We start from the raw sequence: 22860 nt of genomic DNA, 5'->3' as shown, positions 1-22860 counted from the left end.
AAGGGGTAAGGGTAGGTGTTAAGGGTAAGTGTTAAGGGGTAAGGGTAAGTGTTAAGGGGTAAGGGTAGGTGTTAAGGGTAAGTTTTAAGGGGTAAGGGTAGGTGTTAACTTTCACACATTAACAAGTCCAATACAGAAAATGAAAGATAAACATCTTGTTAATCTACCCATCGTATCCGATTTCAAAAATTCTTTATGGCGAAAGCACAACATATGTTAGGTCATAGCCAAGTCAAAAAAACACAGCCATTTTTCCAGCCAAAGATGGAGTCACAAAAAGCAGAAATATAGATTAAATTAATCACTAACCTTTGATGATCTTCATCAGATGACACTCATAGGACATCATGTTACACAATACATGTATGTTTTGTTCGATAATGTGCATATTTATATCCAAAAATCTCAGTTTACATTGGCGCGTTACGTGCAGTAATGTTTTGATTCCAAAACATCCGATGATTTTGCAAAAATACTCATAATAAACATTGATAAAAGATACAACTGTTATTCACATAATTAAAGATAGACTTCTCCTTAATGCAACCGAGGTGTCAGATTTTTTTAAAACTTTACAGAAAAAGCATAATCTGAGAAGGGCGCTCAGAACCCAAAAAGGCCAGAGGAATATCCTCCATTTTGGAGTCAGCAAAGTTAGAAATAACACCATAAATATTCACTTACCTTTGATGATCTTCAACAGAAGGCACTCCCAGGAATCCCAGTTCGACAATAAATGACAGATTTGTTCCATAAAGTCCATCATTTATGTTCAAATAGCCACTTGTTGTTAGCGTGTTCAGCCCAGTAATCCATCATCATGAGGCGCAGGCACTTCGTCCAGACAAAAACTCTAAAAGTTCCATTACGTTCCTTTAGAAACATGTCAAACGATGTATGGAATCAATCTTTAGGATGTTTTTAACATAAAACATCAATAATGTTCCAACCGGAGAATTCCTTTGTCTGAAGAAAAGCACTGGAACGAGAGGTAACTCTGTCGGGAGCGCGCGTCATGAGACCAAGGCACTCTGCCAGACCACTGACTCAAATAGGTCTCATGAGCCCCTCCTTTATAGTAGAATCCTCATTCAAGTTTCTAAAGACGGTTGACATCTAGTGGAAGCCGTAGGAAGTGCAACTTTATCCATATCTCAATGTGTATTCATTCGGTAGGCCAAGCTTTGAAAAACTACAAACCTCAGATTGCCCACTTCCTGGTTGGATTTTTCTCAGGTTTTCGCCTGCCATATGAGTTCTGTTATACTCACAGACATCATTCAAACAGTTTTAGAAACTTCAGAGTGTTTTCTATCCAATACTACTAATAATATGCATATATTAGCATCTGGAACTGAGTAGGAGGTAGTTCACTCTGGGCACGCTATTCATCCAAAAGTGAAAATGCTGCCCCCTATCCCAAAAAGGTTAACACTTACCCTTACCCCTTAACACCTACCCTTACCCTTTAACACCTACCCTTACCCCTTAACACCTACCCTTACCCCTTAACACCTACCCTTACCCCTTAACACCTACCCTTACCCCTTAACACCTACCCTTACCCTTTAACACCTACCCTTACCCCTTAACACCTACCCTTACCCCTTAACACCTACCCTTACCCCTTAACACCTACCCTTACCCTTTAACACCTACCCTTACCCCTTAACACCTACCCCTCAACGTTGAGCACTTGATATTTGGTTCATTGTATTCTCTTATTGCAGTCTGTTGTTTTCTACTGCTGGTTGTATTTTCCATCCAGTAGTTTTACTGCAGCGTTTCCTTTATTTGCTGGTTGCATTAGTATATTATGTCGACAGCCGATGAGCTTTCTGTTAACGGCTGTCTCACACACAATTCAACACCCACATATATATATATATATATACACATCCACACGGGCATGCTGCACACACACACACACACACACACACACACACACACACACACACACACACACACACACACACACACACACACACACACACACACACACACACACACACACACCCCACAGAGGAAGAAGCTAAAGCAGTGCTCTACATCTATGCAGCAGGACCTATTCAGCCAACAGGCTGTGAAATGGAATTATCTCTCCATCCTCAGTGGTGTGTTTCCTTCCGCGCTCCGCAGGAGTTGCAGAGGAGAGGGGAAGTGCATCCACGAAACCCTTCCCCGGGGAAAGATTAGCTTAGCCGGGTTAATGTTTCAGGACCAAAGTTCCATGGTGCGTCAGGGGGGCTGAGGGGGTGGAAGGAGGATCAGACTGGACTGTGAAATATGTAAGAGGACAAAAACACATTGAGTTGGAGAGAGAGGAAAGAGACAGAGAGAGAGAGAGAGAGAGAGAGACAGAGACAGAGAGAGAGAAGAAGGCGTGGGCAGCTGAATCCCCAAAGCTGAGCTCCATGTGTCATAGTCAGTGTGCTCAGCTGCCCTCTCCCCAGATTCACAGTCCACACACACAGCATTCCTATCTGCTCTGTAAAGAAGACACATCAGGGGAACGGCTGAGCTATGCTCCTCTTGAACATGGGAACTAGCATTCCTGCTGGTCCACAAGCTACTCATGTGGCCTGGAGAGCGGGCTGGAGTATGCTAGGCTGGATGGGTGGGTGAAGTTTTAGGGAGCACTGCAGGGTCGATCGCACCAAGGGGACAGTCATTTGGTTACTGGTCAGTGGCTCTGTCATCATCATCATCATGTAGTATGTCATTATAGTCACAATCCAGTGTATTTTCAGGACAGCTGCTATGAGAGTCCATTCTATTCAGGAGGAGGAGAGAGAGAGGAAAGAGACAGAGAGAGAGAGGGAGAGAGAGAGACAGAGAGGAGAGAGGGAGAGAGGAGGGAGAGAAATAGAGAAAGAGAGGGGAGAGACAGAGAGATAGAGGGGAGAGAGAAAAAGAGGGAGAGAGAGAGAGGAGCGTGGGACGGCTGCTGTTTAGGTGACCATGTTCTCAGCATAAAGCAGCAGTGTTTGTTCACCAGAGGGATGTGATCAGCAGTGTTGTTCACCAGAGGGATGTGATCAGCAGTATTTGTTCAACAGAGGGATGTGATCAGCAGTGTTTGTTCAACAGAGAGATGTGATCCACAGTGTTTTTTCAACAGAGGGATGTGATCCACAGTGTTTTTTGGCAGATCCACAGTGTTTGTTCAACAGAGGGATGTGATCAGCAGTCTTTGTTCAACAGAGGGATGTGATCAGCAGTCTTTGTTCACCAGAGGGATGTGATCAGCAGTGTTTGTTCAACAGAGGGATGTGATCAGCAGTCTTTGTTCACCAGAGGGATGTGATCAGCAGTGTTTGTTCACCAGAGGGATGTGATCAGCAGTGTTTGTTCAACAGAGGGATGTGATCCACAGTGTTTGTTCAACAGAGGGATGTGATCAGCAGTGTTTGTTCAACAGAGGAATGTGATCAGCAGTCTTTGTTCAACAGAGGGATGTGATCAGTAGTGTTTGTTCAACAGAGGGATGTGATCCACAGTGTTTGTTCAACAGAGGGATGTGATCCACAGTGTTTGTTCAACAGAGGGATGTGATCCACAGTGTTTGTTCAACAGAGGGATGTGATCAGCAGTGTTTGTTCAACAGAGGGATGTGATCAGCAGTGTTTGTTCAACAGAGGGATGTGATCAGCAGTGTTTGTTCAACAGAGGGATGTGATCAGTGTGTGTTATCTTGTGTGTAAGTGAGGGCTTTGCTTTTGTGTGAGAGATGGCAGTACTGGTGTTCCAGCATTGAGACATACAGATGTCTCAATGCTGCACATGTCCGGGTATTACTTTCTGAGAGACATACATTTATGTACAGCTTAGCTCCTTTCCCCCCATTGTGTTGATCTTGGTGTGTGTGTGTGTGTGTGTGTGTGTGTGTGTGTGTGTGTGTGCGTGCGTGCGTGCGTGCGTGCGTGCGTGTGCGTGCGTGTGTGTGTGTACCCCAGCTAGCACATTTGGTTCCTTGGAAGTTATGGGGTACGTACGTTTTTGGTTTCCTATGTGTTCTGGGAACGACGCCATACGTTTCCTGACCGGTAAACATTTTTACTATGGTCCCACAAGGTTTTATTAACGTTCTGAGAATGGAAATGATAGGTTATTTGAAGGTAATAAATAACGTTCTGAGAACATGTTTCAATAAGACTTTTAACAGCACTGTTAGCATAGTTCGGGTTGACTGTTTTGAATTCATTTGCTTTGTCATTAATCATGCATTTTTTTATAGTGGCACACCGTCAATGAGATTCGAACCTATGATCTTCTGTTCTCTATGGAATTAGTTCACTACACCCCCAGGATGTCGCTCGCATGACAGGTTTTTTTTATAAATACATACAAAGATGTTCATTTTAGTCTATCAAACAGACCCTATATCAAAGGAAACAACCACTAATTAAGATCAGGTATGGCAGAGGATAGAGTTTTGTTGACGCTGAGAACGGAATCTATTTGTTTTTAAATGACGTTCTTAGTATGTTACTAATGTTTTCTTGTCATTTTTCTGGAAAGTTTTTAATATTCTGAGAACATGCCTATATATAGAACCATTAGGAAACCTGTAGGAAACGTTATGCTGAAGTACTGAAATTCCCAACTAAGAAACATATGGTTTTCAGAACGTTATGTGCTAGCTGGGTATCCTGCACTATTCCTATAAAGTTGGGGGAAAGTTGTATGTAAAATAACCATAGGACAATCACGCTGTTACTGAGCTCTAAGAAACATATGGTTTTCAGAACGTTATGTGCTAGCTGGGTATCCTGCACTATTCCTATAAAGTTGGGGGAAAGTTGTATGTAAAATAACCACAGGACAATCACGCTGTTACTGAGCTCTAAGAAACATATGGTTTTCAGAACGTTATGTGCTAGCTGGGTATCCTTCACTATTCCTATAAAGTTGGGGGAAAGTTGTATGTAAAATAACCACAGGACAATCACGCTGTTACTGAGCTCTAAGAAACATATGGTTTTCAGAACGTTATGTGCTAGCTGGGTATCCTGCACTATTCCTATAAAGTTGGTGGAAAGTTGTATGTAAAATAACCACAGGACAATCACGCTGTTACTGAGCTCTGAGAAACGTGTGGTTCTCAGGACTTTATGTCCTAGCTGGGACGTGTGTATGTGCACTTGTACATATTCATGTGCATGAATGCATTTGTGAGTTTGAGAGTGCGTGTGTGTGTGTGTGCATGTGTGTGTGAGAGAGAGAGAGAGTGTGTGTGTGTGTGTGTGTGTGTGTGAGAGAGAGAGAGAGAGCGTGCGTGTGTGTGAGAGAGAGAGAGAGAGAGAGAGAGAGAGAGAGAGAGAGAGAGAGAGAGAGAGAGAGAGAGAGAGAGAGAGAGAGAGAGAGAGAGAGAGAGAGAGAGAGAGAGAGAGAGAGAGAGAGAGTGTGTGTGTGTGAGAGTGCGTGAGTGTGTGTGTGTGTGTGTGTGTGGGCTCCTCTGATCCACTCCTTTCTCTTTCATTAGATGTGATGGAGCAGCCTGGGCTGTGGCCCCCAGTGTACAGAGCCCGAGGGCCCTCCTCCCACATACACCCACAACACCCCGCTGTGTACTCCCGCTCGCAGTTTCTACGGCAACAGGAGCTGTACGCTCTCCAGCAGCATCAACAGCATCATCATCTGCAGCAGCAGCATCAACAGCAACAGAGTCACCAGTCACACCCCCAGTCACAACCCCAGTCTCACCCCCAGTCTCACCCCCAGTCACAACCCCAGTCACACCCCCAGTCACACCCCCAGTCACAGCCACAGCCACAGCCCCAGCCACAGCCACAGCCCCAGCAGCACCACAGGGCAGCACAGACCATGGAGCTTCAACACAGACCCAACCAGGCCCAGGTGGGTGTGGCATACTGGCCACAGATTAACATGAATACCTACATACACACAAGTACGCACAGATGCACACACATTATCATGAATACACACACAGCCTTATTCTCATGACAACACCAGCAGCTTTGTTACATAGTACAGTACTTCCTCACACACAAACAGCATTGGGCCACAGCATGTACAGTACAGTACTTCCTCACACACAAACAGCATTGGGTCACAGCATGTACAGTACAGTACTTCCTCACACACAAACAGCATTGGGCCACAGCATGTACAGTACAGTACTTCCTCACACACAAACAGCATTGGGCCACAGCATGTACAGTACAGTACTTCCTCACACACAAACAGCATTGGGCCACAGCATGTACAGTACAGTACTTCCTCACACACAAACAGCATTGGGCCACAGCATGTACAGTACAGTACTTCCTCACACACAAACAGCATTGGGCCACAGCATGTACAGTACAGTACTTCCTCACACACAAACAGCATTGGGCCACAGCATGTACAGTACAGTACTTCCTCACACACAAACAGCATTGGGCCACAGCATGTACAGTACAGTACTTCCTCACACACAAACAGCATTGGGCCACAGCATGTACAGTACAGTACTTCCTCACACACAAACAGCATTGGGTCACAGCATGTACAGTACAGTACTTCCTCACACACAAACAGCATTGGGCCACAGCATGTACAGTACAGTACTTCCTCACACACAAACAGCATTGGGTCACAGCATGTACAGTACAGTACTTCCTCACACACAAACAGCATTGGGTCACAGCATGTACAGTACAGTACTTCCTCACACACAAACAGCATTGGGTCACAGCATGTACAGTACAGTACTTCCTCACACACAAACAGCATTGGGCCACAGCATGTACAGTACCTATTCTTAGCTTCATAGCCCAATATAATCCCAGGATTTGCTGACTCTCCCTCTGGAATAGTTTGGGCTCAGTATGGATGGTGGTGAAAACTGCCTGGTTTGTCATTGCACACAGTAAGAGTCAATATATCCAGGTTGAATGAATGCCTGGCTCAGCTGAACACAGGTTCCACACTCCTAGGGTTGCAAAATCCCAGAACTTTCCCAGAATTTCCTGGTTTTCTAGAAACCCTGATTGGAAGGGTCCTGGAATTCAAATCAAATCCAAGTTTATTTGTCACGTGCGCCAAATACAACAGTTGTAGTAGACCTTGCTTACTTACAAGCCCTAGCCATGCTTACTTACAAGCCCTAGCCATGCTTACTTACAAGCCCTAGCCATGCTTACTTACAAGCCCTAGCCATGCTTACTTACAAGCCCTAACCATGCTTACTTACAAGCCCTAACCATGCTTACTTACAAGCCCTAGCCATGCTTACTTACAAGCCCTAACCATGCTTACTTACAAGCCCTAACCATGCTTACTTACAAGCCCTAGCCATGCTTACTTACAAGCCCTAGCCATGCTTACTTACAAGCCCTAGCCATGCTTACTTACAAGCCCTAACCATGCTTACTTACAAGCCCTAGCCATGCTTACTTACAAGCCCTAGCCATGCTTACTTACAAGCCCTAGCCATGCTTACTTACAAGCCCTAACCATGCTTACTTACAAGCCCTAACCATGCTTACTTACAAGCCCTAACCATGCTTACTTACAAGCCCTAGCCATGCTTACTTACAAGCCCTAGCCATGCTTACTTACAAGCCCTAGCCATGCTTACTTACAAGCCCTAACCATGCTTACTTACAAGCCCTAACCATGCTTACTTACAAGCCCTAACCATGCTTACTTACAAGCCCTAGCCATGCTTACTTACAAGCCCTAACCATGCTTACTTACAAGCCCTAGCCAACAGTGCAATTTTTAAGTAAAAAATAGGTTTTAGGTAAACAATAGTAAAATGACAGTGAAAATAACAGTAGCGGGGCTATATACAGGTGGGACCGGTGCAGAGTGTGAGGGGGCACCGGTTAGTCGGGCTAATGGAGGTAATATGTACATGTAGGTAGAGTTAAAGTGACCATGCATAGATGAATTACAACGAAATAAGGAGGAAATCCATGAATCCCCCAACCAGGATTTCTGGAAAAGCAGGCATTCTGGGAAAGTTACCTGGATTTTACAACCTTTCACACACAATACCAATACTGATGAAGCCTCTTGGTCAATCAGCAGATTGCTCAAGATTTGGTTACATCATCTAGAATGTAGACACGACACTCATAGAAAACAGGTGCTATCTATAATCTTTTGCTGTCCCCATAAGAGAACCCGTTGAAGAACACTTTTTGGTTCCAGGTAGAACCCTTTCGGTTCCATGTAGAACCCTTTCCCCAGAAGGTTCTACATGGAACCCAAAAGAGTTCTACCTGGAACCAAATAGGGTTCTCCTATGGGGACAGCCGAAGAACCCTTTTGGAAGCCTTTTTTCTAAGAGTGTAGGGCATGTTCTCTAGGGCTTGTCTTTGGTTATTATGGGGTGCTCTACTTTAGGCTATCGCTCCATTCAGTCTCATTGTGGGAGTTGTGCATGGTTTACTCCAATGGATCAGTGGATAAGGACGAGTGCTGCCAACACCAGGGTTGTGGGTTTGAGTCCTGCAATGGGCCACATCATTTAATATGTCAGTCAATGTTGACACTTTTATCAAAAAGGACTTTGAGAACTGTCAACATTGACAGAGCCACGTACAGTAAATTCCCATGTAAATGGAACGTCTGTTCACACGTAAATCACCTGCTCTATGTTCTACGTGGTGATGTTTGTGTGTTTTCGTCCCTCTGTGGGTAGGTGCAGAAGAGACCAGAGTCCGTGGAGCTGGAGGAGCTGCTCTCTGAGCCACCAGGTTCTAAACCTTCCAAACCCTACTCCTCCTACCACAGAAACACCCCCACCCCGGGGGCCTGCACTGCTCACCTGTCCCCCTGCTGCCAGTCCCAGTCCCCCACCCTGCGCCCCCACCCTAAGAGCACCCCATCCACCCCCTGCCCCGCCCCTAGCCCGGCAGCCGCCGCCCCTCGGTCTCCGGAAATCAGTCCCGCCCCCCCACAGCTGCCAAAAGGGGCGGAGACCCAGGACAAGAGAGGAGAGGGACAGCCCCTGCAGGATTACCCACAATCCCTGGAGCCTGGTAAGGGAACTCACACTGTCCATCCACTCTGATTATGTCCCAAATATCTCTCCTTCCTCCCAAAGTGTGCACTTGTTCAATTCCCTTCACTGATTTGAAAGGCAATGAAGGGTATAACAATAACCCCACTAGCTCATGCCTCCACCAACCTAAGGGTTCTACATTTGTGGAAGAACTGAACAGGTGCTCTCTTCAGGATATTGGAGAAACTATTGGGACACATCCCCAGGTTACATTCCAATATTCACACTAACATTTCACTTAGGTTGCGTTTACACAGGCAGCCCAATTCTGATATTTTTTCCACTAATTGGTCTTTTAACCAATCACATCAGATCTTTTCACATTAAATCAGAATTGGGCTGCCTGTGTAAACGCAGCCTGTGTGATATGTTAGAACCTCTCTGAGGGTCATGTGAGAAATATGTATGATGACAATAGACTGTTAAGAGGGATATGCAAGATAGTTAGAGACACACAGCTCATTCAGCTGTCAAGGGTTCTACACTAACAACCCTGGCCTTCAAAGTCTATCTGTGAAAACTGTAAATGACTGATAGGTCTGACACAGCAACAGAGAACATAGCACTACAGATCATCATCCAGCAACAGAGGACATAGCACTACAAATCATCATCCAGCAACAGAGGACATAGCACTACAAATCATCATCCAGCAACAGAGGACATAGCACTACAAATCTTCATCCAGCAACAGAGGACATAGCACTACAAATCTTCATCCAGCAACAGAGGACATAGCACTACAAATCTTTATCAAGCAACAGAGGACATAGCACTACAAATCTTTATCAAGCAACAGAGGACATAGCACTACAAATCTTTATCAAGCAACAGAGGACATAGCACTACAAATCATAATCCAGCAACAGAGGACATAGCACTACAAATCATCATCCAGCAACAGAAGACATAGCACTACAAATCATCATCCAGCAACAGAGGACATAGCACTACAAATCTTCATCCAGCAACAGAGGACATAGCACTACAAATCTTTATCAAGCAACAGAGGACATAGCACTACAAATCTTTATCAAGCAACAGAGGCCATAGCACTACAAATCTTTATCAAGCAACAGAGGCCATAGCACTACAAATCATCATCCAGCAACAGAGGACATAGCACTACAAATCATCATCCAGCAACAGAGGACATAGCACTACAAATCTTCATCCAGCAACAGAGGACATAGCACTACAAATCATCATCCAGCAACAGAGGACATAGCACTACAAATCATCATCCAGCAACAGAGGACATAGCACTACAAATCTTCATCCAGCAACAGAGGACATAGCACTACAAATCTTTATCAAGCAACAGAGGCCATAGCACTACAAATCATCATCCAGCAACAGAGGACATAGCACTACAAATCTTCATCCAGCAACAGAGGACATAGTACTACAAATCATCATCCAGCAACAGAGGACATAGCACTACAAATCTTCATCCAGTAACTGCCACAGCCTATGGGGTCCTTAATGATATTGTTCTGTTTCTATGGCTCTTGCCTGTGCCTGTGTCCCAAATGTCACCGTATTCCCTAGCCCTTGGTCAAAAGTAGTGCACTAAATAAATAATAGAGTGAATTTTGTGACGCATCGTGTGAGAGTGGCTGGGGTTGGCTGGCAAGCCCTGGGATTGACACATAAAGCAGCTCTGAGCTGGAGAAGTAAACAAATAAAATGGCTGCCGGCCCGGCTGGTCTCTCTCTCAGCACTGTCACCTCGGTAATGACTGAGAAACACCTCGCTCAGAGCCTTGGAGGCTCCGCCCCCCCAGGCCCACACCCTCTTCATCACCGTTAACGCCTCGCTAACTGCCTTGCTATGCCATTCCACGCCAGAAGATATAAAAGTGGCAGGCCACCTTTGATAAACGAAACCTCCTACACTTCAAATAGCAAGCTAACACACACACCTACGCTGAATAACACGTTCACACATGTATACGCACACGCACACGGTTCACTCCCCTTCCTGTGTGTTGTGAGATCAAGGCGCAGTGCCACCTACGTAATTTCCTCTTCCTGTGCCTCTCTACCCTCTCATGACCCTGGAGTGAGTTCTATTCAGGGTGGGTCCTCAGGGTTAGGCCTTTTGAACAGCCTCTGACCACACTTCACAGGAGAGAGAGAGAAAAGGAGTCGTAGGGACGATCATCTGGCTTTTGAGAAATGTTTTTTCCCTTTGTTGTGAAGCTTTTTTACTTATTACTTATTCCTCTTTTAAACCTGCCTCCCTTTTCTCTTTCCTATGTTTTTATAGACTTGCCTCCTGGATACACCTACCCTGCCATCGCCATGGGTTACAGGAGCTGCACATCGCCCCACGATGTCCGATTGGCCGAGCCAGCTGACCTGGAGGCGGTCCAGGCGGAGCCTGCTGAGAATGCTCCCCAGCCTCTCTCCAGCCTAGGGGCGGAGCTAGAGTGTCAGGCCATGGTGAGGCCCCTCCCACACCAGGAAGTGGAGGAGGAAGAGGAGGGGCAAAAGGAAGAGGAGGTGCAGAGAGAGGAGGTAGAAGCCAGAGAAGCAGCAGGCAGCTGTGGACCTCCAGATCAGGAGCATAGGGAGGAGCAGGAGGAGGAGGTGTCAGTGTGTCCTCCTGCGGAGAGCCGTGTGTGTGACACCGCCTCCTGTCCCATCCCTATCCCCCTCTCTGAGGAGGAGAACCACAGAGATGACCCCACCTCCACCCTGGAGGAGCAGGAGGAGGAAAAGTGCAAGGGGGAGAGAGGACAGCAGCAGGAGGTGGCAGGAGAACAGGAGGAGCAGGACTCCACCATCATCGACCTGGACCCTCCCTGCCCTGCCCAGCCCCACCAGGAGGCACATACTGAGGAGGAAGAGGAGGGAGGAGAGGAGGAGAGTACTCCTAATGATGACAACCACTCAGTAGAGTTGGTGTGCCTCTCCCCCTCCTCTCCCTCTCTGTGCCCCAGCCAGTCTATCATCACCCTCTCCACCCCCCTGAAACCCATTGTGCCTAGTTACTGGAGCCTAGAGCTGCTGATCGCTGCAGCCTTCTGTGCCGACGTCCCTCCGTTTCCCATGCTGGCCTCCAGCACCCTCCAGCCCCAGGCCTGTGACACCCATCCCTGCCCCAGTCACCCCCACCACGGCATGGAGCTGCTCAGCGAGCTGGCCGACCTGGAGCTCCAACAGCACCGACACAACACAGGAGACAGCCAAGGTGAGAGAGATATAGTCTGACAGACGGACGGACAGGCGAACAGATGGATGGACAGACAGCAGTCTGAAATGATGTCATTGTAACTAGAAGCTGATTGAAATGACAATCAGAAACAAATGATGTCATTTCAACCAGCCCGCTAGGGTGATGTCACTTAAAGCTGGAATCCTTCAGGTTTTTATTTATTTATTAGGATCCCCATTAGCCGACGCCATGGCGACAGCTAGTCTTACTGGGGTCCGACACGTAACGAACAATACATTACAGATAAAAGACAATCCTCCTAACTCTTTCTTTCCAAGTCTCCCCCAGAGATCTCTTTCTATGAGCAGTAGCAGGCTTCCTAGAAGAGTCCTCTAATGATAGAGCAGGAGAGAGAGAAGCAGCAAACCTCTGTTATAATACAGAGCCCTGATACAACACAGACCTCTGTTACAATACAGAGCCCTGATACAACACAGACCTAGTCCTCTGCTACAGTACTCTCTGTCTCTGTCTGTCTCTCTCTCTGTCTCTGTCTCTGTCTGTCTGTCTCTCTCTCACCCTCTGGCTCTCTCTCTGTCTCTCTCTCTCTCTCTGTATCTCTCTGTCTCTGTCTCTGTCTGTCTCTCTCTCTGTCTCTCTCTCTGTCTGTCTGTCTGTCTGTCTCTCACCCTCTGCCTCTCTCTTTGTCTCTCTCTCTCTCTCTCTCTGTCTCTGTCTCTGTCTGTCTCTCTCTCTCTCTCTCTCTCTCTCCTGTTCCGCTCACCCACTGCCTCTCTGTAAAATCCACACACACACACTCACATGCGCACGTTCGTGTAAGTACACACACAAGTGTGTGGGTAATCACAAAAGCAGTGGATGTTGTTGGGACCCTGGAGCATTGCCTCAGTAATTACAACCCATTGTTTTAAAGTGCCTTTTAAAGCTTCCCCGGTTTCAAAGCGCCGCAGTCGCGTTTAGTTTTTTTTCCGTGTTCATGCAAAAGGATGTTTTGTGTTTACCCCATCTTCCTAATACATTTAACTGGTCCCAAAAGATGGCGACTATAAAAAGGACATCATCAAGTGATTTTTAGAGTGTTGTTGTTTTGGCTGTGTGATGACATCGCAGGCTCTGAGGAGTTACTAAAGACATCAGTAAGCATTACTAGGTGACTTCTTGTAATGATAGAACTTCACACAGTCCCTCATCATGTGTAGCCCCCAGGGTGGAGAGAGAGGTCCCTACCTAGTACAGCAGTACGGTATTATCCTTTCTGAGCCGAGCTGAGCCCATCCGAACTGTACTGCACTGGCCTGGTTACAGTATGCACAGTGTGAAAAGGGTACGGGAGTATTCAATATATTTCACCACAACAGCCGCAGACCTACAGTACTGTACTGTAGATGTCTATACTACATGGTGAAACCCTGGGCCAGATGGTCAGGTAGTACCACAGACCTACAGTACAGTACTGTAGATGTCTATACTACATGGTGAAACCCTGGGCCAGATGGTCAGGTAGTACCACAGACCTACAGTACAGTACTGTAGATGTCTATACTACATGGTGAAACCCTGGGCCAGATGGTCAGGTAGTACCACAGACCTACAGTACTGTACTGTAGATGTCTATACTACATGGTGAAACCCTGGGCCAGATGGTCAGGTAGTACCACAGACCTACAGTACAGTACTGTAGATGTCTATACTACATGGTGAAACCCTGGGCCAGATGGTCAGGTAGTACCACAGACCTACAGTACTGTAGATGTCTATACTGCACGGTGAAACCCTGGGCCAGATGGTCAGGTAGTACCACAGACCTACAGTACTGTAGATGTCTATACTGCATGGTGAAACCCTGGGCCAGATGGTCAGGTAGTACCACAGACCTACAGTACTGTAGATGTCTATACTGCATGGTGAAACCCTGGGCCAGATGGTCAGGTAGTACCACAGACCTACAGTACTGTAGATGTCTATACTGCATGGTGAAACCCTGGGCCAGATGGTCAGGTAGTATCACAGACCTACAGTACTGTAGATATCTATACTGCATGGTGAAACCCTGGGCCAGATGGTCAGGTAGTACCACAGCAGCATCTGTTTGTTCCACACTGACATGACCTCTCAGAGGAACGTTCCTGTGTGTATGTCAGCTCATTCTAGCTTCATCTCCAGCTCTTTCCTCCATTCATTTGAATATGATGAAGAGGTAACACTTTGTTTGGATAGCAAGGTTTGGGTCAGTTTGATTTCAATTCCAGTCAATTCAGGAAGTACACTGAAATTCCAATTCCAATTCTCTCGAATGCTTTCAAATGAGGAAACTGTCGAATTGGAATTAGAATTTGGTTTACTTGATTAATTTATTAGACTTGGAATGAAACTGACCAGAGCCCTGTTGGATAGACCATATGTAGCATGTCAACTGCATGTCCAATGACTTTCAACTAGAAAGTGTCTGCAGTCCATCTGCAGATGTTCAACGAACAAACATCAGTAGACTATCAGCACTGCAGCATCTCAACAGCATGTCTTCAGCCTTTCAGCAGCATCTCAACAGCATGTCTTCAGCCTTTCAGCATCTCAACAGCATGTCTTCAGCCTTTCAGCATCTCAACAGCATGTCTTCAGCCTTTCAGCATCTCAACAGCATGTCTTCAGCCTTTCAGCATCTCAACAGCATGTCTTCAGCATCTCAACAGCATGTCTTCAGCCTTTCAGCAGCATCTCAACAGCATGTCTTCAGCCTTTCAGCATCTCAACAGCATGTCTTCAGCCTTTCAGCATCTCAACAGCATGTCTTCAGCCTTTCAGCAGCATCTCAACAGCATGTCTTCAGCCTTTCAGCATCTCAACAGCATGTCTTCAGCCTTTCAGCATCTCAACAGCATGTCTTCAGCATCTCAACAGCATGTCTTCAGCCTTTCAGCAGCATCTCAACAGCATGTCTTCAGCCTTTCAGCAGCATCTCAACAGCATGTCTTCATCCTTTCAGCATCTCAACAGCATGTCTTCAGCCTTTCAGCATCTCAACAGCATGTCTTCAGCATCTCAACAGCATGTCTTCAGCCTTTCAACAGCATCTCAACAGCATGTCTTCAGCATCTCAACAGCATGTCTTCAGCCTTTCAGCAGCATCTCAACAGCATGTCTTCAGCCTTTCAGCAACATCTCAACAGCATGTCTTCAGCCTTTCAGCAGCATCTCAACAGCATGTCTTCATCCTTTCAACAGCATCTCAACATTACGTTTGTAGAGCTACAGATGAGCTATCCAAGTAAAGTGTTACAGAGGAAGGTGTGCTGCACAGGATCACACCCTAGATGGAATTCAAATAAAGATAAGATACTAGAATGACACGTAACATCTAACTCTGAATGAGCATGTCTGTCATTATCACGGCTCGTTTTCCTTGACCCCTGACCCCTGAGTCTGTGTTTCGGCCCACAGGAGAGGAGATGTTGATCTTTGACCTCCAGAGTCTTGCCACCCTGGCAGCAGCCCGTGCCTTGGAGCTGGGTGCCCAGGAGGGTAGCGGGGAGGGCGCCGGGCGGCACTACCCGGCCCGCAAGACCCTCAACCTGCGCAGGAAATACAGCTGGACACCTCGCCACGAACCGGTAGAGTACAACTATACTGTATCCTGATGTTCTATTTACCCTTAGAATAGAATGCAGTACATTCAAAAAATACATGAGAAGGAATTTTAAATGGTTAAGTGCACACTCTGATTTTAGACTGTTAGTTTAATAACATGTATAAGCCTTTAAAAGCATTTCAAATCAAATGTATTTATAAAGCCCTTCGTACATCAGCTGATATCTCAAAGTGCTGTACAGAAACCCAGCCTAAAACCCCAAACAGCAAGCAATGCAGGTGTAGAAGCACGGTGGTGTCACGTTCTGACCTTTATTTCCTTTGTTTTTGTATTTAGTTAGTATGGTCAGGGAGTGAGTTGGGTGGGCAGTCTATGTTTGATTTTCTATGATTTGGGGATTTCTATGTTTCGGCCTAGTATGGTTCTCAATCAGAGGCAGGTGTCATTAGTTGTCTCTGATTGAGAATCATACTTAGGTAGCCTGGGTTTCACTGTGTGTTTGTGGGTGATTGTTCCTGTCTCTGTGTTTTGCACCAGACAGGGCTGTTTATGGTTTTCCCACGTTTATTGTTTTGTAGTGTTCGTGTTTATCTTTGTTTATTAAACATGAATCAATATAATCACGCTGCGTTTTGGTCCGCCTCTACTTCACCCGAAGAAAGCCGTTACAGTTGGCTAGGAAAAACTCCCTAGAAAGGCCTAAACCTAGGAAGAAACCTAGAGAGGAACCAGGCTATGAGGGGTGGCCAGTCCTCTTCTGTTTGTGCCGGGTGGAGATTATAACAGAACATGGCCAAGATGTTCAAATGTTCATAAATTACCAGCATGGTCAAATAATAATAATCACAGTAGTTGTCGAGGGTGCAGCAAATCAGCACCTCAGGAGTAAATGTCAGTTGGCTTTTCATAGCCGATCATTAAAAGTATCTCTACTGGAGGTCGACCGATTAATCAGAATGGCTGATTAATTAGGGCCGATTTCAAGTTTTCATAACAATCGGAAATCGGTATTTTTGGGCGCCGATTTGCCAATTTTTTTCATATATTTTTTTACACCTTTATTTAATATTTTAACTAGGCAAGTCAGTTAAGAACATATTCTTATTTACAATGACGGCCTAGGAACGGTGGGTTAACTGCCTCGTTCAGGGGCAGAAAGACAGATTTTTACATTGTCAGCTCGGGGGATTCAATCTTGCAACTTTACAGTTAACTAGTCCAACGCAATAACGACCTGCCTCTCTCTCGTTGCACTCCACAAGGAGACTGCCTATTACGCAAATGCAGTAAGCCAAGGAAATTGCTAGCTAGCATTAAACTTATCTTATAAAAAACAATAAATCATAATCACTAGTTAACTACACATGGTTGATGATATTACTAGATATTATCTAGTGTGTCCTGTGTTGCATATAATCTGACTGAGCATACAAGCATACAAGTATCTAAGTATCTGACTGAGCGGTGGTAGGCAGAAGCAGGCGCATAAACATTCATTCAAACAGCACTAATAGCGTTTCAAACTTCACTCGCTCTGATCCTTGGGGTGGTTGTTTCCCTTGCTCTGCATGGGCAACGCTGCTTCGATGTGGTGGCTGTTGTCGTTGTGTTGCTGGTTCGAGCCCAGGGAGGAGCGAGGAGAGGGACGGAGGCTATACTGTTACACTGGCAATACTAAAGTGCCTATAAGAACATCCAATAGTCAAAGGTTAATGAAATACAAATGGTATAGAGGGAAATAGTCCTACAATAACTACAACCTAAAACTTCTTACCTGGGAATATTGAAGACTCGTGTTAAAAGGAACCACCAGCTTTCATATGTTCTCATGTTCTGAGCAAGGAACTGAAACGTTAGCTTTCTTACATAGCACATATTGCACTTTTACGTTTGTTTTTGCATTATTTGAACCAAATTGAACATGTTTCATTATCTACTTGAGGCTAAATTGATTTTATTGATGCATTATATTAAGTTAAAATAAGTGTTAAATCAGTATTTTTGTAATTGTCATTATTACAAATAAAAAATAAATAAATCGGCCGATTAATCAGTATCGGCTTTTTTGGTCCTCCAATAATTGGTATCGGCGTTGAAAAATCATAATCGGTCGGCCTCTAGTCTCTACCACTCCTGCTGTCTCTAGAGAGTTGAAAACAGCGGGTCTGGGACAGGTAGCACGTCCGGTGAACAGGTCAGCGTTCTATAGCCGCAGGCAGAACAGTTGAAACTTGAGCAGCAGCACGGCCAGGTGGACTGGGGACAGCAAGGAGTCGTCATCATGCCAGGTAGTCCTGAGGCATGGTCCTAGGGCTCAGGTCCTCCGAGAGAGAGAAAGAGAGAATTAGAGAGAGCATACTTAAATTCACACAGGACACCGGATAAGACAGGAGAAGTACTCCAGATATAACAGATTCATAAAATACACTTGATTGATTGATTAGTATTGTGAACATTCAGGCATGCCCGGCCAAGGGCACCATGGAGAGGATGGAGGGTCCAGAGCTGGCCATGAGGGTGAAGCTGGCAGAGCTCCAGAGGCGCTACAAAGAGAAACAGAGGGAGTTAGCCAAGCTACAGAGGAAGCATGACCACCAGTAAGATACACCATGTCCTTTACTATCCTCCTATAAACATGATCCTTTACCATATCCTTTTCTATCATCCTATACATTATCCTTCAACGAGTCGTTTACTATCCTCGTATACATTATCATTTACTATCCTCATATACATTATCCTTCAACGAGTCCTTTACTATCCTCCTATACATTATCCTTCACCATTTCCTTTACCATCATATACATTATCCTTCAACGAGTCCTTTACTATCGTCCTATACATTATCCTTCAACGAGTCATTTTCTGTCATCCTATACATTATCTTTCAACGAGTCCTTTACTATCCTCATATACATTATAATTTACTATCATCCTATACATTATCCTTCAATGAGTCCTTTACTATCCTCCTATACATTATCCTTCACCATATAATTTACTGCCGTCCTATACATTATCCTTTACCATGTCCTTTACTATTCTCCTATACATTATCCTTCAACATGTACTTTACAATTCTCCTATACATTATCCTTCAACATGTACTTCACTATTCTCCTATACATTATCCTTTACCATGTCCTTTACTATTCTCCTATACATTATCCTTCAACGTGTACTTTACAATTCTCCTATACATTATCCTTCAACATGTACTTCACTATTCTCCTATACATTATCCTTCAACATGTACTTCACTATTCTCCTATACATTATCCTTTACCATGTCCTTTACTATTCTCCTATTCATTATCCTTCAAAATGTACTTCACTATTCTCCTATACATTACCTGTCACCTCTTTGAAAATAAGTGTTTTAACTCTCATGTGTTATCCTGTGGGATCAAAACCTTATCTTGTTAAAACATTTCATGACTACCTCCTAGTCTCATGACTACCTCCTAGTCTCATGACTACCTCCTAGTCCCATGACTACCTTCTAGTCTCATGACTACCTCCTAGTCTCATGACTACCTCATAGTCTCATGGCTACCTCCTAGTCTCATGACTACCTCCTAGTCTCATGACTAGCTCCTAGTCTCATGACTACCTTCCTAGTCTCATGACTACCTCCTAGTCTCATGACTACCTCCTAGTCTCATGGCTACCTCCTAGTCTCATGACTACCTCCTAGTCTCATGGCTACCTCCTAGTCTCATGGCTACCTCCTAGTCTCATGTTGTGATACTTCCCTAGTCTCCTAATCGCCCCTTTAACTGATTTCTAATAGCAGCCCACAAAACAAACTGAAGCCATGACATCACACTCCTGAAATTCCCTCCTTCCTTCTCCAGTTTATCTGGTCCTGTGCTCAAATACAGTATCTTATTGTTCTCATGAGTGTGTGTGTGTGTCTACAGGAAGGAGGAAACACCTCGCAGCCCTGCTCGTAGAGGACCGGGGCGGCCCAGGAAACGTAAATCAACCCCCGCCGCTGGCCCAGGCTCCTCCTCTGAGACCCAGAGGAAAATCAAGTGAGTGTGTGTGTTGTAAGGCTCATCTCCCTGCCTGACCATAGCCCAAACACACTGATAAGCCTCCTACATATCACTGCAATCCAGGAGACTCGTGCCATCAACAGGAAATGGGAGAACCCAGCTGACCCCTTCAAGGAAGTCCAGTTTAACCTAATCTTTACCTAATCAGCACAGAGACTAAATTGTATTACAGTTGAATCCACATCGGTGGTACGTGTGTGTGTTTGTGTGGGCGCCTGTTTGTGCATGTGGATGTTTTAAGTGTATGCATTCATTTCAAGATGTCGTCTGTGTAGTGTGTGTGTGTTCTGTACATGCGTATGTGTGGTTGGGTGTGTTGTGTCCGTCCACATACTGTCTGGGAGTGCCTTTGTGTGACTGTGTTCCATTGTATTCCTCTGTCCATGTGTCTCAGCCAGTTTCCGCACAGCTCATTTAAAACCTGAATGGCATTACTGTGGGCCAGAGGACGGCCAGGAGGGCTGGGGGGGCAGGAGGGCTGAGGGGCCAGAGGGGGGACAGGAGGGCTGGGGGGGCTGAGGGGGTAGAGGAGGGCTGGGAGGGCAGAGGGGGGCCAGGAGGGCTGGGGGGAAAGAGAGGGGCCAGGAGGGCTGGGTGGAAAGAGAGGGGCAAGGAGGGCTTGGGGGGCAGGAGGGCTGAGGGGCCAGAGGGGGGCCAGAGGAGTCTGGGGGTTGTCTGGGGTGTGCCTGGGAGCTGAGAGCGGTGGAAGGGGGCTGGTGGGGGTTGTAATTAGAGTCCTGTGAATTATCATGTAATCTTCCCCAGCTCCAGGAATGGGACATGGCCTATCATTAAGGCCAGGGAGTCAGAGGGGTCAGGAGGGGATCGGGTCGGTCACACAGGGCCGTACAGCCGCCAAGACACACTGACACACACTGACAGCCCGTTGCTCTCAATTTATCTGACAAATTATAGTCGCATGCATTGGTTGAAGCACAATGTTAAATTCAAATCTCGCTACCGTCATATCTAAGCCAATATGTCACCAATGTCGATGACAATTTGCAAGTCAACTTGATTGAAGGTACACAACACGCCTCTCGTCATTAGCCGTCTGTCCGTTAACAAGAACCATTATACCTGAATTTTGACAGGGTCGTTAGCATTAGGGTCAACAGACCCTCTTTTTCTCTCCCAAAATGAGTTCAAATTCTAGACGTCGGATTAAAAGGGGACCATTAGACTTAGATCCATTTGGACTGAATAAGTTTGTAGGTGCAACAGTTTTTATTAATATCGCAATTTATTGCTCTCATGTGCACATTTCTTCCCAATAAAAAACAACGATGTGCTCCCTTTTTGTAGCATTTCTGACAATGCTAACATATTTCATAAAATCTCAGAAATGTCATAAAACATCAAATCGGGTCGAGCAACTCGGTTGCTGCGCAACAGTAGCAGCTTGCTAGTAGAAGGCTAGCAGCTGTAGCTAGCTAGCTAACACCAGTTGAATGAGAACCAAAAGGAAGGTAAGCTAGCTAGCTAGGTAGGTATATTTGGCTATGGTTTTTCATATGGCTGAAGTCATCTGTGTAAACTGCTGACCTGAACACTTGTGTGTAATCAGAGCACAAACAAATAAACTGTGTATATCATTAAGGCTGCATGTATTTCTGGATATAGGCCTATTGTAAACGTGGATTATTGTAGCGTCATCATCTGTATTGCAAAATGAAATACAAATACACACATAACTTTAAGCTACATAGTCATTTGAGGTCATTAACTGTTCATTGTTCAGCACAGCAATTGATAAAGCAGGACCATGTTTGAAAAACAAGTCAATTTTACACAGCTAAGCTAAAGCTTACAGAAACCAGGAATGCAGACAGCTCTATAGACCTCTGTCTATATGAGGGACGATGTTCAACACACCACCTCCTGTTATTCTGTTGGGTACCGACTGATGAAAAAAGATATAATGAAATATATTTATTTTTCAATGAAATATAATGTTAAAATAAAGGTTTAACATGACCATATTACTACAAGGCAAAACAGCTCATTCAATCAACCCTGATGGTGTTATAAGTATAAAAGAAAAGCTTGCTTTCATATAATAAAAACAGCTTCAAAAGGTATTGGAATGGGATTATGTCTTAGTTTAGACTGGAAAGAATGCAATACATTACCTTGTATGTTGTACAAATCACATTATTGTGGGAGCACCTCCTCGAAGAGTATGAATTAGGCTGTTTGAGAAGGTTTGAATCCTAAGCAACCAGAATACACATAGTTTTAAAGTACAGTAGACCAACATAGCTACTGTAGTTGGTCATATCTGTGTGCTGGAAAACCTTGGTAGAGCATGGGTGGAGTAGGCCTTGTGGTGCTGGAAAACCTTGGTAGAGCATGGCTGGAGTAGGCCTTGTGATGCTGGAAAACCTTGGTAGAGCATGGCTGGAGTAGGCCTTGTGATGCTGGAAAACCTTGGTAGAGCATGGGTGGAGTAGGCCTTGTGGTGCTGGAAAACCTTGGTAGAGCATGGGTGGAGTAGGCCTTGTGATGCTGGAAAACCTTGGTAGAGCATGGGTGGAGTAGGCCTTGTGATGCTGGAAAACCTTGGTAGAGCATGGGTGGAGTAGGCCTTGTGATGCTGGAAAACCTTGGTAGAGCATGGGTGGAGTAGGCCTTGTGGTGCTGGAAAACCTTGGTAGAGCATGGGTGGAGTAGGCCTTGTGGTGCTGGAAAACCTTGGTAGAGCATGGGTGGAGTAGGCTTTGTGATGCTGGAAAACCTTGGTAGAGCAGGCTGGAGTAGGCCTTGTGATGCTGGAAAACCTTGGTAGAGCATGGGTGGAGTAGGCCTTGTGATGCTGGAAAACCTTGGTAGAGCATGGCTGGAGTAGGCCTTGTGATGCTGGAAAACCTTGGTAGAGCATGGCTGGAGTAGGCCTTGTGATGCTGGAAAACCTTGGTAGAGCATGGGTGGAGTAGGCCTTGTGATGCTGGAAAACCTTGGTAGAGCATGGGTGGAGTAGGCCTTGTGGTGCTGGAAAACCTTGGTAG

At 45.5% G+C, this 22860-nt stretch overlaps 1 protein-coding gene across 3 annotated transcripts in view; it reads left to right on the top strand.

The window, feature by feature from the left end:
- The window catches only part of LOC139365176 (BAH and coiled-coil domain-containing protein 1), a 115348-nt gene that overhangs the window by 51250 nt on the left and 41238 nt on the right, over positions 1-22860 (top strand). For all 3 annotated transcript variants that reach the window (XM_071102621.1, XM_071102623.1, XM_071102622.1), the window contains exons 8-13: positions 5486-5859; positions 8660-8999; positions 11294-12220; positions 15644-15813; positions 18252-18388; positions 19715-19828. In XM_071102621.1, the coding sequence (XP_070958722.1) occupies positions 5486-5859; positions 8660-8999; positions 11294-12220; positions 15644-15813; positions 18252-18388; positions 19715-19828 (2062 nt within the window). The remainder of the gene's footprint in view (positions 1-5485; positions 5860-8659; positions 9000-11293; positions 12221-15643; positions 15814-18251; positions 18389-19714; positions 19829-22860) is intronic.

This window comes from Oncorhynchus clarkii, chromosome 13, assembly GCF_045791955.1.
Source record: "Oncorhynchus clarkii lewisi isolate Uvic-CL-2024 chromosome 13, UVic_Ocla_1.0, whole genome shotgun sequence".
In the NCBI taxonomy this organism is placed as follows: Eukaryota; Metazoa; Chordata; class Actinopteri; order Salmoniformes; family Salmonidae; genus Oncorhynchus; species Oncorhynchus clarkii.
The sequence above is the reverse complement of the archived record's forward strand: the minus strand, read 5'-3'. Positions and strand labels throughout refer to the sequence as shown.